This window comes from Rattus norvegicus, chromosome 14, assembly GCF_021556685.1.
Source record: "Rattus norvegicus strain SHRSP/BbbUtx chromosome 14, alternate assembly SHRSP_T2T, whole genome shotgun sequence".
Classification (NCBI taxonomy): Eukaryota; Metazoa; Chordata; class Mammalia; order Rodentia; family Muridae; genus Rattus; species Rattus norvegicus.
Genome location: NC_141547.1, coordinates 18913109 through 18930567, shown reverse-complemented (window position 1 = coordinate 18930567; position 17459 = coordinate 18913109). Strand labels below are relative to the sequence as shown.

The 17459-nt window shown below is 40.3% G+C and overlaps 1 protein-coding gene across 7 annotated transcripts in view; it reads left to right on the top strand.

The window, feature by feature from the left end:
* The window catches only part of Slc4a4 (solute carrier family 4 member 4), a 450971-nt gene that overhangs the window by 364126 nt on the left and 69386 nt on the right, over nt 1-17459 (top strand). For all 7 annotated transcript variants that reach the window (XM_087584435.1, XM_087584437.1, XM_087584438.1 and 4 more), the window contains 2 exons: nt 4068-4201; nt 10338-10609. In XM_087584435.1, coding sequence (XP_087440561.1) covers nt 4068-4201; nt 10338-10609 — 406 coding nt within the window. The remainder of the gene's footprint in view (nt 1-4067; nt 4202-10337; nt 10610-17459) is intronic.

Genomic DNA, 17459 nt, shown 5'->3' with positions numbered 1-17459 from the left:
CCAAAACAATAAGGTCTTTACTATAGAGTCACAAACGTTATTTTGTGGTATCATACGATGATGAATTACAATGAGCTTGCAGGCTTTCATCTTTGATGTCTAATGTCCAATTCTCTTGCCCTTGCTTTACATTGCTATAGGGGCGATGACACTCACAGTTCGTGTCCAAAGTAGTATTAAGTCACAAAATACTGATATTTCAAGCACAGCTGCATTTTAACATTTTTTTTTACTCTTCCTCCTATGGTTTACATTTCCATGTGCTTGATTTTGAAGGTTTGAGACATGTTCCACTTTTTCTGACTGTTTTGTAAATCAGAGGATATCTTGGGTTAAATTTCACACCTTCGTGCAAGCAGAAGGACAGTTGGGAGTTGTTTTGTGTGAGAGTTTTGATTTCCATCTTGTAACATAAATAGACTACTTTGTTTTGGTTAGAAGCATCAATTTTAATACTAAGAAGCAACTCTTCGGGCCACAATGCTGCCGTCAAGGTAACTATATTTTAATGCAGAATTCAAGAGGCCCTGCCCCTTCCTAGTAAGGACTAATCTCTATTTAAGCCATTTCTTACAGTTTCCCACCTTCTTCCTGTTTTGAAGGTAAAAGTAGTGATTCCTGGATGTGGCGAAGGGGATGAGAAGGCAGGAGGGAAAAGACCAAATCTTACATCTCTACTTCGAGTTCTACTGTGCCCTGAGCTCTTTTTTTATTTAATCCAGCAGTTTCAGCCTGTGGGTCATGATCCCTTTGGAGGTCATGTATCAGACATCCTGCATATCAGATATCCTGCGTATCCATTACAATTCATAACAGTAGCAACATTACAGTTATGAAGTAGTAATAAGATAACTTTATGGTTGGGCCAGGGGGTCCCCACTTCATGAGGAACTGTATTAAAAGGTTGCAGCATCAGGAAGATTGTGAACCACTACTCTGATCCAAATAATGATCCAGTCAGATAGCCATAGCTTTGGCAGAGAGATACTGGGCTCTAGGGCAGTAACTGGTGGAGCTGATGTAAGCCCACAGAGCCATGTCTGCAAGGTTTGCCCCAGGGCTGAGCCAGCTGCCTGGGACCCTAGCGCTCATCAAGCCCCACCTCTTCATCTTAGATCCAAATAAGCATGTTGCCTATGAGAGGCTGCTGCTATTCAAAAGGTTTTTAGCCACTGGAGACTATGCTAGGAATGTCCCATATTCTGTCTGATCTAACATGCAGATTAGAGGTTACTCTGGGACTGTGATACAACTCTAAGGCACCTGGAGACGGTGCAGAGCCTGTTTCTACTACTGGTTTCTTACTCCCTTTCTGTCAGAGGAAGGCCAACCAAGAGTGTCAGGACACTCCGTGTCCCCTTCGTGTCCCATGCCCCCAGTCCTAGCCAACTGCACCTTTGTGAAGTGCTCAGAAATTCTTTTCCTTCTAGAAATCAGATGTAGAAGGATCTTTAAGACTCACGGCTGTTGACAAGACATGACTCAAGCTTTTCTTTTTAAAACTCAATACCGGTGAACAGTGGATAGGATAAACCAGAAAAGGTGTTTACAGTGATTTGCTTTTTAAGTTACATCGAGCTCTAGTTACAGTTAATGTTATTCACTGTCTTGGATTATTTAAAAAAAGTTTTTTTTTCTGGGTTGTGAGAGGAACATGTCAAAGTGTGGTGAAAATGGTTCTTTTCTCAGAAATGCTGGAAGCTTCTCTCAGTTTAAGCAAGTTTCCAGTGCAGCGTGTGTAATAAATCACCTGTCTTTGCTTCAGAATTGTCAGCCACAGAATGGAAAACTAGCACTTATGGAGGGATCAAGCACTGCAATAAAAATAATCTGCCTTCGAGTCATCACGTGGCTTCCATAAATCACGGCAGTTTTCTGGAAGAAACCGCTTGCTGTCTTTACTGACTGAGCAGCCAGGACTCTTGACCTTTGATAAAGAGACCTAGGGTGTCACTTGGGCGTGTCTTAGGTTCCTCCAGCACTAGCTGGGAACCTGCTAAGCTCGTGGACGGGTGGTGGGCAGGGGAGGAGAAACAGAAGCTGCAGGAAGACCTTGTTCCTGCCCTCCCAGAGATGGATGGCTGTGTCGAGCCAAGCAGAGGATCCGAAATCTCACGGTTGGTCCTCCTTCCTGATTTTACACCCTGCCTATGCAGGTTGAGCCATGTTTTGGTTCTGTGCTAAGGATGAGACATAGGGACTCTGGTGTTTGATGGAGAATGATGCTGTCTGTTTGCCTATTAAATTTGCTTAGACTGTGTCATAAAGGACACATTTTATACTGCCGTGTAAGTGGATCATCTGGAGTGTTTAAATCCTTAACTTTTAGGGGAGTTATAAAAAAATAAAGATAAAATTGTGAAAGTTCCCTGTTTATGAGCAGAAGCTGACAGTTTCCCTATCTAGGACAATCCAAGCCTAAGGATCTTCCACTCCTTTAATACTTGTAAAGAGTGAACGTGGACACACATTTCCAATAGCTCTTATCCAGTGAGTACACATCACTCAACTGACCTGAGTGTCACAGTGTCAACAGTCAATAAATCAAGACAGTAGTCTATGGAGGCATAGGGGGAAAAAACCTTTTGGGTTTGTCCATCAAAGTGCATCTTGGTTGTGTTGTTTCGCTTCCTGCTTGAATTCTTCCCTATGAGTAACAATGGCTATTAAAAAAAAAAAAAAGAATGATGCTGTCTGGCTATTCCTTGGCGTTCACATGTGTAAAAGTGGGGCCCTCTGTGTGTCCCTCCTGCTAGATTCAAACTTGTGCTCTCCACGACATGATTAAGGAAGGTTGTTTTGTGAGTTAGTGATTCCTTTGCGTATTGCTTCTGTGCTAAAGGAAAAGAATGAGTTCATGTTCGGAGGTGTCAACAAAAACTTTAGCTGTTCATATGTCTGTGCATTTATTTTCTCGGACTATAAAGTTCCTTGACGTTTTCATGCAGTTTGCATTGGAATGTGTTAGCGTGGGATGAGAATCATCTTCGTCAGTCATCATCATTGTCATGGTCATCGTCATTGTCAGCAGCAGCAGCAATAACATTTTTTTACAATTGGTGGCTTGGGTTGGGAGTGGGTGGGTGGGAGCGGGAGAGTCTTCTTGGAGGTACCGGGAGGGGGAAGGAGCATGGGAGAGAGGGGAAGGGGGATAACATTTGAAATGTAAATGCATAAAATATCCAAGAAAAAAAAACAAAAAATAATTGCAAATATCCAATAGAGAGCTATACACAGTTAAAATGGTTGCTGGGGGAGGAAGAGTCAGTTTTCTTCAGGAATGTGACCTCTTCAAGGTTGCTCAGACTCCAGCGGACAGCCCTCTTTACTCATGCACACATAGGCAATACTTAGAGGACTTTGTGGCTTGTGGAGAGAAAAAGAAAAGAGGGGATAATAAGTTGGGAGGTGATGTGGAGGCTGGTGTTGAGGAGCGATTCAGAATGGTGAATGGGATGGATTTAATCAAAATGCATGTATACACGTGTGGAATGAAGACAGATATAAAATCCATGTATACATGTATGAAATTGATGCAGACATGAAATAATTGTTAAAATGGTATCATTGTCCTTGTCCCCTTTGTTCTCTCCCCTCTTTTCTCTGTCAGGAAAAAAAAAGGCGTTTGTGCTTAAATTGTAGCTACTTAAAAGTACAAGGTATAATGGCATCGAAGCAAACACTGAAGAACCACAACAAGAAAAATAGAGTTTAAAAAAAAAACAAAACGGAATCAATTCTTCTGTTGGGTGGGTTTATAGAATATGTTTTTTATTAAAGGAACCCTCAATACATTTTAAAGTAACAGTCAGAGATGCCGTTCCCTCCTGGATACCAGTCGTCTCAGTCACTGCCACACTGTAGAACAACCAACCCAACCCTTGCAGTAGGGAGGATCTGGTATGTGCGTGCAAAGACCTGTGGTGGTCTTTCATGGACTCGTGTTTGCTGGGGAGCTCGTGCTAACACACACAGCTTCGTTCTGTGGCTGACAGCACAGACAGGAAGTACAGGTGTGGGTTCTTGGGTTTGCTTTTGCTTCACCACCGGAATGTTCTCTCTTTCAGGGTGTGTTGGAGAGTTTCCTGGGCACTGCTGTCTCTGGCGCCATCTTTTGCCTTTTTGCGGGTCAACCGCTCACCATCTTGAGTAGCACGGGACCTGTTCTGGTGTTTGAGAGGCTTCTTTTCAACTTCAGCAAGTATGTATCTGTCTGTGTGTCTGCCTGTCTGCCTGCCTGCCTGCCTGCCTGCCTGCATGCCTGTCTATCTGGTTACTTGATCTATGTTTTTCCCTTTGGACAAAGCACAGAAGAGCGGTGAAATAGATCCAAGAAGCTGCCAAAGAACTGGAGTGATAAGACTTGGAAGTCAGAAGTGCCTCAGTGATTAAGTTGTCCAGAGCTTAGTTTGCAGTCATTTCAAGAGGCCCATCTGTTGTGCTTTCCGCTCATTCCTTCCTCAATAATTCTCTTCCTTGTTGCCCTGTTTCATGTCCTGAGGGCTGACTCCCAAGGACTAAAAGCCCCAGATTCTTTTGCCCTCCAGGACTTCCTGCTGGTTTAGATAATGAAGAGAGAGCAAAGTTTCGGGATGTCATGTTCTCCCATCATCCCCTGCTTTCAACACAGCAGCCTGGCTTGCTTCCCGACAATGGCCTCTGTCAGGTGGCCTGTCTAGCCTAGTTTTAGCTCACCAGGCTCTTGTAACTCCATTCCTTGTGTGACCTTTAAAAGCCCAAGATTGATAATGGCTCCCTGCTCTAGTTAACTCTGAGTGGATCCTCATTGCCATTTAAAGGGGAGGGGGAGTTAGGGTTCTGTGAATAGCCTGTTTATTTTATTTTTCTTGAGTCCCACTTTAAAATGCCCTTTTCTGTCATGATACTGAAACAGTGAAGAAACCAAATGACTTGTGCCAGGTCATATGGTTCATTACTAAAAGAAGCAGAATGTTCTTAACCCATGGCTCTCCTGTTCTTCATTGTAGATAGCGTCCAGCACTCAGATGGATAGAAATTATGCCAATATTTTCTTTTAGCAATTGATGGATCATTTTAAATGGGGAGGGGGAGGTCATCGAGATAAGGAAATTATTTAAATTGTTATTTTAGCACACGGATGGATTCAAAGTAAAATTGGGTATTCTTGTCTCTCTGCCGTGCTTGCTATTCTTCTAGGACAGAATCACCTTCACTGGATGGTCTCAGTGCTTAGATCATGGTTTGGTGTGTCTTGTGACCATTCCTTAGCAGAATTTCCATATTCTGTATTGTTGCATATTGCCAAGATTTTAATTTTAGAATACCCAGCGTCTACACCATAACTGTTTTCGTTACTTCTCTGTTGCCGTTCTAGGATGCTCTGACAAGCTGTAACTTAGAGGAGAAAGGGTTTATGCTGACAGTTCACTGCAAGGAGAGCATAGTGAAAGAAGTGTGAGGGGGACCTGGTTGTCACAAGACAAGAAAGATCAGACAATGGGGCCATACCACCTCAAAGCTAACCTCTAGGATTGCACTTCCTCCAGCCGGCTTCTGCCTTCTGAACCTCCCATACCGTTCTCATACAGTGCTATCAGCTGGTGGTAACTGTCTAACTCATATCAAATCAAACCATAACAGTACTTTCGGACTTGACAGCTCTCACAGAGCTTTTGAAATTGTGTGTGCCATTGAAACTGATCATAGGTTAATTGAGACAGTGGAGGTTGAAACCTCATTTAAAAAAATATATCTGGGCAGAGAATATCGGTGAATGCCTTCTGAGCACTTGAAGATGCAATGTTTAAATAGAACTGAGACTTTTTCTGTAGATCCTTATTATGGATTTCTCCTCCACCATAATTCTGAGAGGGACATGGAAAGAATTTTATTCATGTCAGTTTATAGAGAGAGTCAAACAGTTTTTATATGTTTAAGAAAACATTTTGTGAGACTAGAAAGGCTTCATGGGAAGATTAAACAAGTGTGTGCTATAAACAGGAACAAACAGACAGGGGCTTTCAGGGAGATTTATTGGATGCAATGTGATCAGAGTCTGAATCTACAGAAAATGTTTGTGCCTTGGTTTGTTTTACTTATTGTAGGCTACAGAGTATTTCCTTCCACCAAGCGAGTTCCTTTCTCACTTTCCCTTCTGTTTCATCATAATTGGTTCTGTTACATAGTTCCCAGCAGTTTATTTGAAAACAGTTGTAAAGCAACGAGAAACATTTGCAAAACTGCCTTAAACCCAGCATCGCCTATTATGTGACAAATGGTACTTTTATTCATTTACTTCTCTTAGAATCCCAGTATTGCTGGTATTTCCTCTAGAGATGGAGTACTTTGCGGCACATGGTTTCCTAAAGCTGCTTTGACCCACTACTGGGCTTAAGATGCCCCATGGAAAACAGCTTCCCACTGTGCCTTGCAAGTACAGTATTCCAGTCTCCGATTGGTCATTTCCTCTTCAGTACACCAAAGAATCAAGATGGTTGTCCAGTCAAGCGACTATTATATTAGTTCATCTTTGCACCAACATAATTTTCCCTTTCAGGAGCTGTAGTTGAGTCCTTGTTTCACAGGATCGGGGTAGTTATCACAGATCACCAACTGGTATGGTACTAAGATTCTCATCTTCCAGTTCTTGAAGCTGTAAACGTTGGTGGATTCATAGCAGTGCCATTGTTTTTGTTAGTGAGTTTATTAGAGTTCGTTCTCACTGAACTATGCCGGTGGCTTGAAAGTCTCTTAGGATAGCGAGTTTGGTGTATACGGTTTAGGTTCTAAGATTTAAGCTTGTCTGTGCATTTGTCCTTTGTGTCCAAACCCATGATGCTTTAATTGCTAACAATTAATGGATTTGTCTCTTACCCTCTCTTGCAAGCATCAATTCTGTAACAACTTCTAGCATTCTTGGAACAAACCCGGAGTGTGTTAGCTTTCAGTCTGGGCATGGTGGCGTATGCCTATAATTTTAGTATGTGGAAGACAGGCAGAGTAAATGCTATGACTTCAAAGCCAGCCCCGGTTGTATATTGAGTTCCATGCAAGCCTGAACTACTGAGCAAGCCTCTATCTCAAAGGCAAAACAGAAAACCAACCAAACAAACAAAAAAGATCATTCTACGTTCTATTTAGTTAGGGAAGTTTTAAACTTTTAAGAAACATGCTGTTTCACCCAAATGGTAGTAAAACATTTCTTTTTTTTTTTTCTTTTTTTGGTTCTTTTTTTTCGGAGCTGGGGACTGAACCCAGGGCCTTGCGCTTCCTAGGCAAGCGCTCTACCACTGAGCTAAATCCCCAACCCCTAAAACATTTCTTAATTGTCGTTTTTGGTGCTGTCTCGTGTGATAACGTGAACTCTCTCAGGGCATGTTTTTTTCTGCAGTCTGCTTAACTTACACAGACATAACATGAAGCAGTAGAGTATTCTTAGACGTGCATGGCATTAAGCAGTAGAGATTAGATACACAGAGAACTGGAATTGAAGATAAAGCTATTGTTGAAATATCTCTGAAGATCTATAGAACATAAATCACACTAAAGTTCATAATTTCCATTTCTTTTCTCTATTCTACTTTTTACCTAACAGGATGTGGCCTATCCACATTTATCCAAAAAGTCCATGCAGTTACATGTTAATCTCTTCAGAAACAGACTTTTGGAAACACACAATAATGTTTGGCCATATATCTGCATACCCTATATTGCAGTCAAGTTGACATAAAATTAACTATAACTGTGTGTAAAAACTTTAAAATCCAACATTCTATAATTATTTCCTAGCTCCATGTAACTCCCAGGCCACAGCCAGTCACTGTCTTAGTCAAGACATGAGTCACAGGCATGCTTTCCTTCATTTATTATGAATGTATTAGTCAACTTTTAATGAGCAAAGTATTGTTCTGGGTGGAGGAGTAGAATTCTGTTCTATGAGCAGTTGGGAAGTCATTGGAAGGTTTCACTTGAGATGTATGATTAGCACTTGAAAGATTTCTGCTGTGGAAAGTTGCTTTGAGTAAGGCAAGCATAGATATTGGTAGATGAATGAATTCAGAGGTTTTTATCAGGCAAATATTTAGTTGCTTAAACTGGGTTGATGATAGGGGATGAGGCAATCTGATGTCTTGGGAGAGTGTTCCAACAGTGACTAATAGCTATCAGAAACCTGTTGTCTAGAAACAAGGCTGTGATTATCAAGTCTGAAGGATCATTGGTTCTTAGGTTCTATTTCCTCTCTCATCACATTATAAAATAAAACGACAAATTATGAATTAACAATCACTTAAAAATGCTCACTCTCTACCTTATTAGAAGATAACCAATATGTAATCATGAAATATCAATGCTCAACCTATTGTTTTCTATCAATCTTGACCTACAAGAAAAAGGCAGAGCATTGAAAGACAGTAGACTACTTTAGATGTTGATGATGGTTCATTCTAAGACATCTATGGAAAAAGCCCAGGCAGAACAAGGTACACATAGATACTTCACACACAATATGATAAAAGGATGTCCTACCTGTGGGCACTCGAATGAGAACCATTAGTGTTTGGCTGTATCATGGCAGATCTCTTGATCTGATAATAGCCTGCGTTTATCCTCCTGTCTCATCTTGTTAGTGATACTCTGTCCAGAGTGCACATTTCAGGGTACCTTATACCACGTATCTTTTAGACCCTTCTTCCACTTCCTGATCTGACTCTTCTTACTCAGTCTAGAGTGTTTCTTCATACATATTCTCAAACACCTTGATGTCCTTTCTGCAAGTTCATTCACTGCCAGAGTTACCCTCTTCTCTCATGACACCATCACTTAGCATTTCATATTATAATTGTCTTGATCATTTTGTCTCTTTTAGTGGAAGACAGACCATAGTTGAGCACACACTACAAAATGATGTTGCTGTTGTCTTTATTAACCAGGTCATTAACCGGTACATTATTCCTTACACATCTGGTATTGATGCTTTAAGTAGTTTACTCTGTACATTTCATGAACACTTATTTTAAAAATGTTTTTTAAATTTAAGCTCATTGTTTAACAAGTTCATACATGCATCATGGTTATACTCACTCCAGCCATCTGTCCTTCATCCCTATGAACCCTATGTTCATCCCCTAGAAGTCTTTTTCTAAGACTGACAGTCATTTTAGTGTTTTATAACTCACCTAGTTCAACCAGGGTCTTTTGTGTGACCATACTTGGTATTTTTCTTTAAAGTCTGGTGGGTTTGCTAGTACATTGACATGTGAAGGCACTAACTCCCTGTCTGCCAGAATCTGCCTGCAGCTAGTAGGTAATCCCTGAGTTACAGGACTCTGTGAACTTGTTCCCTACCAATGCTTGACTTCTGGTGATCTCATTTTTTATAAATCAAGTGTAATAAATGGCAACTGGTTGAAGTTTGTGATTGCGATTTTTGTCTTCCCCCAACGATAGTACAGATGTCTTCTGTCTTTTATATTCTTTGTGGCCCCTTTGCTACAGAACTCCTTGGGCATTGCAAGAGATAGGTATCAAGAGGTAAGTATACGTATCTGTGTAGGCCGAGCAGTCAACCATGTTATTATCAGCATCTTGAGAATTCATGAGTCTCTAGATTCAGTGGCATTCAATAAGAAGAGGAGCTTTCTGATCTAAGTAAAGGTAGCATTTGCCTGTTAACATTAATATTCAGTAGGCATTTTATACTGTATGTGTTAATCTAAACAGCAATATTAATTTCCTGCCTAGGTCCTGTGACCTCCCCCGTCATGTGGTTTCTTTCTTTGTTTGTTTGTTCTTAGCAGATTTGTAGTATGAGGCATAGGTTTCCTCTGGTACAGCAGCCTTCAACTCCAGCCAGAAAATAGTTGGTTTCATCTGAAATAGTCAGGCCACTGTTACACAACCGTGTGTGTGTGTGTGTGTGTGTGTGTGTGTGTGTGTGTGTTAAGTTGGTATTGTAGTTTATGGGGTTCAATATTGGGTAAGAGGGTATGGATAGAGTTTTTTACTCAGTAGCGTGCCTGCATACTACCCTTTGGTTCCATGAAAGCCCTCTGGCAGGGGGGAAACTTTTATCTCTGAAGTTTATTTTTTGAAAGCAGTAATTAGTGACACCCAGCCCCCCAAGAAAAACTTTTAGAGTAATTCCTAAAGGTAGCATAATAATATTATGAAACCAAATCCTTAAAAAACTTCTGGATAAAGTTTAGCTTTATGTAAGTAGTGTCTGAAAGTAATCTTGCTTTACACGAGTTTTTAGCAACCATTCTATAGGCATTTTAGTTGGTTTAGATACTGCGTGTATTTCCTGGAGGAAAAGTCAAAATACCTGTTTGATTTTGTTTGCTTTTTCCTCTCAGGGACCATAGTTTTGACTACTTGGAGTTTCGTCTTTGGATTGGCCTGTGGTCAGCCTTCATGTGTCTCATCCTGGTGGCCACTGATGCCAGCTTCCTGGTTCAGTACTTCACCCGTTTCACGGAAGAAGGATTCTCCTCTCTGATCAGCTTCATCTTCATCTATGATGCTTTCAAGAAGATGATCAAGCTGGCAGATTACTATCCCATCAACTCTGACTTCAGAGTGGGCTACAACACTCACTTCTCCTGTGCTTGCCTGCCACCTGACCCAGGTAAGGAAACCTTGGGTAGAGCTTCCACTTACACTCTGTGTCGGAAGCTGTGAGCTCCTGCTTGCAAAGGTTCAGTATAGTATAATGTCCCTTTGAAAGGATCTTACCTGACTTTCTCTGAGGAGTCATAGTACCGAATTTGACATATAAAGTATCTAAGCATGGTATTCAATGACACAATGACTTCATGATCCCTGGGATGGGAGTGGAGCCAGGTCAGTACTTGTGATCACCTCAGACTCTGCAGCATTTACAAGGAATGGATGTTTACATTATTTTTAGTTTTATGAGGTAATTGGGGGAGGATCAGGCATGTATATAATGAGTCTAAAGATCAGATGAACCCAATTCGCTGAACTTCTATTTCACATTTTACTGTTTCTTGATTGCTATGAGAATCTCTTCCTTTAAACGTTGTTTAAGTAGATTATCTTAAACTCTAGAACAAAAGAAATACTAATTCAGTTTTTATAAGTTGAGTCATGAAATTAAAAAAGGAAGCACGAATTAAAGACATTTAATGGATAAGTGGGACCTTTTAGTTTAATTCTGGTGTGTAATGTCAATGAGGAGGGAAAGGCCAAGGAAAAGTTGGGAAGAAAGGAAGGCATATATGTGTGTGGATGTATCTGTATTTATATGTATATATACTTACTACATATACACATATATACTATATACATATATGTTTACATATATATATATATATGGGTATATATAAATCTGCTACTAATATATGTATATATACACATATACATATATGCACATATATACTAGTAGCAGATTTATATTGTGAAGTGTGAAGAGATTAAGGTAACATTTGAGTGAGGTATATGATAATTTATAATTTAATATTGATCTTAACAATTTCATATCCATCTAGTCAAAGTTAAGTCAATATAAGGTTTTTTAAACAAATGTGTTCAAAGTCACATGAAATACTTTTTAGGATAATTCATCATTGATTTATAGAGCACAAGGCTACAGGGCCGACTCTAAGAAAAATTCTCTAGATTACTATAATAGAATAATGGATTGGTGTTTGTACTACACAATTTAATGACAATAGTATTGTAGATACCATGATATACCATTAGTTATGGGTTGGCATTACCTAGAGTAAAAATTGATATGCACTTCACACTTTTTGAATCATGCCTAATGGATTGAGCCCGATAGAATCCTGAGGTGTGTTAAGCAAGAATGTAAAGAATATTCATGGAATATCCACTTCCACTTCTGGATTCTGAGGCCCAGCCTCTTCCTATTCATAGTAAAGCAAATGGGACTGCACTGCAGGCCTGATACAAAATGCATATAGCTGTAAAATTAAAGGGTTTTTGTGCTTGTGGGAGGCTGTGTGCGATTACTTCCCGATATGCTGTTGGTGTAACTCATCCTCCGAGAGACTGAGAATATTGATCATCATCTGCATGGTGAAGAAAGAAAGTAGCACCTCATGAGTAACTGGCCCTAGTACTGATGGAAGACTGGGTATCTAGGACTTCACAACGGCAACTCTTCTTGTCTGGTTTAAGGATGATAAAGATACATTAATGTAAAGCCTATACCTAAGAGCAAGGTAGAGAAATACGATTGAGATTTCAATATTCTGATGAGATTTGCATGTTTTAACAGACTTGAAATAGTAGTACATGAAATATCTCATAGATGAAGGGGACTTGTCTGGGACATAGTAGTGTATGCCTATGAGTCAGGGTTCTTTACAGAACCAGAACTAATATATTCATTATATTATAAATTATATATACATATCATATGAGATTTATTACAATGGTCTACCTAGTCTAACAATGGCTATCTACCAATGGAAGTCCATGAACCCACTAGGTATTCAGGTCATGAGGCTAGATGTCTCTGCTAATCTTCATTGTATATTGAAATCCCAGAATAGTTAGCTCAAACGCCAGTAAAGGAATGAACTTAGCAGTAAGATTGAAGGCAAGTGGAATGAGAACAAGGGTTTCCTTCTTCCATGCCCTATATAGAGAGGCTGTCACTGGAAGGTGCAGCCCAGATTAAATATGGATTTTCCCACCTCAAATGTATGGATTAAGGGTTAGTCTTTCCACTTTAAATGACTTAATTAAGGAAAACCCCTCACAGGTGTACCCGGACACTTATATTTTAGTTACTTCTAAATGCAGTCAAATTGACAACCAAGAATAGCGATCACAGCCTATAATCCCAGAACTCAGGAGACGGAGACAGGGTTGACACAAATTCAATGCCATCCCAGGTTACATAGTTCCAAGATGACCTGGAGTGAGAAATCTATCTCTCAAAACCAATGGCAAGGGGTTGGGGATTTAGCTCAGTGGTAGAGCGCTTGCCTAGGAAGCGCAAGGCCCTGGGTTCGGTTCCCAGCTCCGGAAAAAAAAAAAAAAAAAACCAATGGCAAATACTGGCTTGTAGTCCTAAAGGTGTTATTAATAAATTACATCTGCTTCTTCCAGAGAAATGTAGCTATGGGAGCTAGTCTTGGGAGAATGTCCAAACCCAGAGAGGCCATCAGTTTGGACTTGAAGGAAGTATTGACAATACATATAAAACTTAGTGTTCAATCCTTAATACTTAAAAGAAGAAATTCACAAGCATATTGACAATAGGAGCTTGAACATTCTTTTCCATTTATTTGTATATATATACATCATACATTTATGTATTTATGGAAAAATCTGAGCTGGACTTGTTACACAAGTCTGAGTATACATTCAGCAAGGTTTTCTAAAAGAAAATAACTGCCACTCAATGTATTGTGGTCTGAGATGTTTGTCAAGCTGGGTGAGGGCTTTGTCAATATCCCTGTCATGCACAAAAGAAAGATCTGGTTTTGGCCCCATTTTGCCTGTGGCTAATGGAAACTTCATTATTTCTTCCAATTGGATGGTGGCAGACAAGTTAATACAGGACTAAGGAAAGCATCCATGAATGTGTTTAGGTTGAGAGAGAGATGGCTGGGGAGAGGTGGGCAGAGATAGAGAGAGGGATAGAGAGAGGGAGGGAAAAGAGAAAGAAAAGAAGGATAGGAATAGAGAGATGGAGGGATTCTTAAAGTTCCCCTTCCATGAGGGATCTTTGTGTGAAAAGTTGACACTGAGGGCTGAGCCAGCTTCACATATGCAGTGCAAGTATAAGCTACAAGATTATAGCTTCCTTCTACCTGTGTTCCCTAGGTTCTGTGAAGCCCCAGTCTTGAATTGCCCTCAGTTCCCCCTCCCTGTATTCCACACCAGTATAGTTCTCCTATTTAAGTAGCAGTTGACTGAGTCAAATGCATGACTGGAGCAAGTTCCTCCTCACCACATAGCTTGATCTCACCTTCATCTATAAGATGTGATTAATAATTGTACCTTTTTGAACTATCTTAAAGAAGGCAGATGTGGTGGAGCATGCCTATAGTCCAGAACTTGGGATTCTGAGGCAGGAGGATTTCAAGTTCTAAGCTAGCCTGGGGTATCTAGTATCTACCTTGTATCAATTCTTCCTCCAATAAATTTATACAGATAACTGTGCCTAGAATGTTTCTAGCATGTAATGAGTAATTAAACTTACTTGCTTTGTTATTGTTGCTATTATTCATTACAATTTAACCTTTGGTAAGAGCAACAGCACAAAGAAGTTACCATGTATCATTTTACCTTCTCCTCATACACCATTGAGTAGTTGGCTTTTCTGCCTCCATATTGTTGGTTACACTTGTTTTTGTGGTGGTGTCACTCATGAAATAGATACAGGAACTGATGATGGTCTAAGCCTGTGGAGTTGAAGCATGTTTGTGGTTTGGAAAAAGGCATATAAACATGTCCTACTGATATGAACTATTCTATTGCTGAGAAGAAAAACCATGAGCAAGGAAACTCTTGCAAAAGAAGCTTTTATTTGGGGAGTGGCTTGCAGATTCAGAGGCTCAGTCCATTGTTGTATGGACAAGGGACGTCTTGGCAGGCAATGAGACACTGGGAATGTAGCCAAGATATACCCTGACATGTAGGCTGAAAGGACAACCCTGGACTTGGCTTGGGCTCTTGAACGTTCAGAGCCCACCCCAAGTGACACACTTATATAAGCTACATATCTTAATCCTTTTCAAATAGTGTCACTCCCATTCTTATTCAAGTCACAAGATATGTACTTTTTTTGTTAACAATTTTATGTGTTTTCTAAGCTCCATAAAGTTAATAACTATAAGCTGGGCATGGTGGAACACCCTTTTATTCCCAGCATTGGGGACATCTAGGCAGCCGGACCTCTGGGTGTTCAGGGCCAGTCTGGTATATGTATTTAGTTCCAGGCTGGCCAGAGCTACCCAGTGATATCCTACTTTAAAAACGGAAGGAAGGAAGTGCATATGTAGCAGAGAATAACCTTGTTGGGGCACCAGTGGAAAGGAAAGCCCTTGGTCTTACCAATGTTAGACCCCTAGTGCAGGGGAATATGGGGGGAGGGCAATAAGGGGGATGTATAGGGGGAATACCAGTATGGGGAAGGGGAGGGGAGGGAATGGAGGCCTATGGATAGGAAACCAGGAAGGGGAATAACTTCGAAATGTAAGTAAAGAAATATATCTAATAAAAAATTAAAAAAAAGGAAGGAAGGAAAGAAGGAAGGAAGGGGAAGGGAAGGGAAGGGAAGGGAAGGAAGGAAGGAAGGAAGGAAGGAAGGAAGGAAGGAAGGGAGGGAGGAAGGAAGGAAAAGAATGAAAGAAAAGAACTACATAACTATATAGTTCCTACTCAACACTTGCCCAACTTTCCCATAACCTTTAAAGCTGTGATAGCAAACTGCAAAGACTCATCTTAAATGCATTACTTCTGAAGAGCAAAATGCAGGATTGTTAGGGAGACAGCGTGTTAGGGTGAGTCACATATAAGCTCAAGTAAGAGCTCTAAGAACAACAAAAGGCTGGTCTTTCATCACAACATGCACTCCTAGTAAAAGAATTCAATCAATGAGTCAGTAATATTTAAACTGGCGGATGGCTTGTTTTTCAACACTGGGGCAGTATGTGACAACAAGCTAGCAACTGCACAGATGGAGCCGTGATCCTGCAATCGAGGACATTTTACAGAAATGGGAATAGGGGTCAGTAATCTCGAAGAAGACTTCATTCATATATACACTATTTTATGGCCTTTTGAATGTTTTAAATTTTTTGAATAGTTCATACATGTACTGTTCTTGATTCTTCAAGAGTTTTGTAATACATAAATAAAATGTCTTTTGATATCTACAAGCTTCTCTGCCCCAATTTCTCTGACACTCTCCTACCTAGCCCTTCTGCCAACTTCTCATCATCTTCTCTTTTGAAACTATAATCCATCAAGAACAATTAATGCTTCACATGTCTTTAAAGCAGTCCACTAGAGTGTGGGCAGTCTACAGAGGCAACATCCCACATGAAAAGATATTTTTCTTCCCTCAGTGGCCAACATCTGCTGATAGATCCTCAGCTATGGTTGGGGGTCTTGTGAGCTCCCTCGTCATCCATGCTTGAATTCTCACTGGCCTAATGTTATGTGGGTAACCACAGTTGCTATATATTGATGTATATATCAATGATAATATAGATTGTGTAGAAGTAAATATTTAGAAGGGAGTTTGACAATGTGAGCATTTAGCAAAACAATAACCATAGGTTTTCCTCTGGTACCTGTGACTTCCCTAGCCATGATTTATTGACTAGACATGCTCTCCTTCCCATGGGGAAGGCCTCAAACCTAATCAGAAAGCAGTTGGTTATTCCCAGTAACTAAAATTTTACTATTGCCCAGTGGTCACATCTTTCCTGGTGTGTCTGTATTGTAACATGCAAGGCTCGGTACTGGGTGAGATCACTGATGTCTGCTCTCTCTAGCCTGCATAGCACCTCCAGGTACAATGAAAGCTAGGTGGCAAGAAAAGAAATGTCCACCATTTCTAGCCTGCTTTCTCTATGTCCTGCAGTGTCTTTAGAAATAGACTCTTCCACCATTGCAACCAAGAACAATGGCAGTAGTCAGCATTGTGTGGGTGCCTTAGCAGTCTCTCAGACCCAGAAATTAGATGACAGTAACCTATGTCTGACATTGAGATTTTTCACAGAATAATCCAGATCTTCTGGGAGCAGAAGTATCCACCCATATAGGATACCTCTGTTACAATCCTTTTCTTTCTTTTTTTTAAAGTATTTTTTTGAGTTTTTAAATTTATTATTACTTTGAGACAGGGTTTCTTTGTGTAGCCCTAGCTGTCCAGGAACTTTCTTCGTAGACCAGGCTAACCTTGAACTCAGAGATCTGTGTAACTCTATCTCCCAAGTTCTGATATTAAAGGTAAGCATCACTAATGCCTGACCTTAAAGTATTTTTTAATTAACTTATGAGCTAGAATATTCCTACAAGGTATCTTTGTGAATCATAGTTTTGTCCACCAGCTCTTCACTCCTCCTTTCCCACATCCCTCTACATACATACATATCATATGTTAAATTTTGTCTTTATGAAGACAATTCTGCCTCCCTCTTTCCTTCCTGGTTCTTTTTTAAATAAAGAATTGTTCTTTTTTTTTATGTGTAGGAGTGTTTTAGCTGTATGTATCTGTGTGCACCACATGTATATCTAGTACCACAAAGGTCCTCTGGGATTTGCAGCTGCAGACAGTTGTAAGCCACTGTGTGCTTGCTCAGAAACTTGGGTGTTCTGCAAGACCAGCAAGTACTTTTGACTTCTGAGCCTTAGTCTCTCATGGCCCCTTCCTGATCCTTCTTGTTCTTGAAAGTTTCTGCAAAAATCTCATCACTTCCTGACTGCTGTTTTCCTTATGAAGCCTTGTTCCTTTTGTTTAGCTT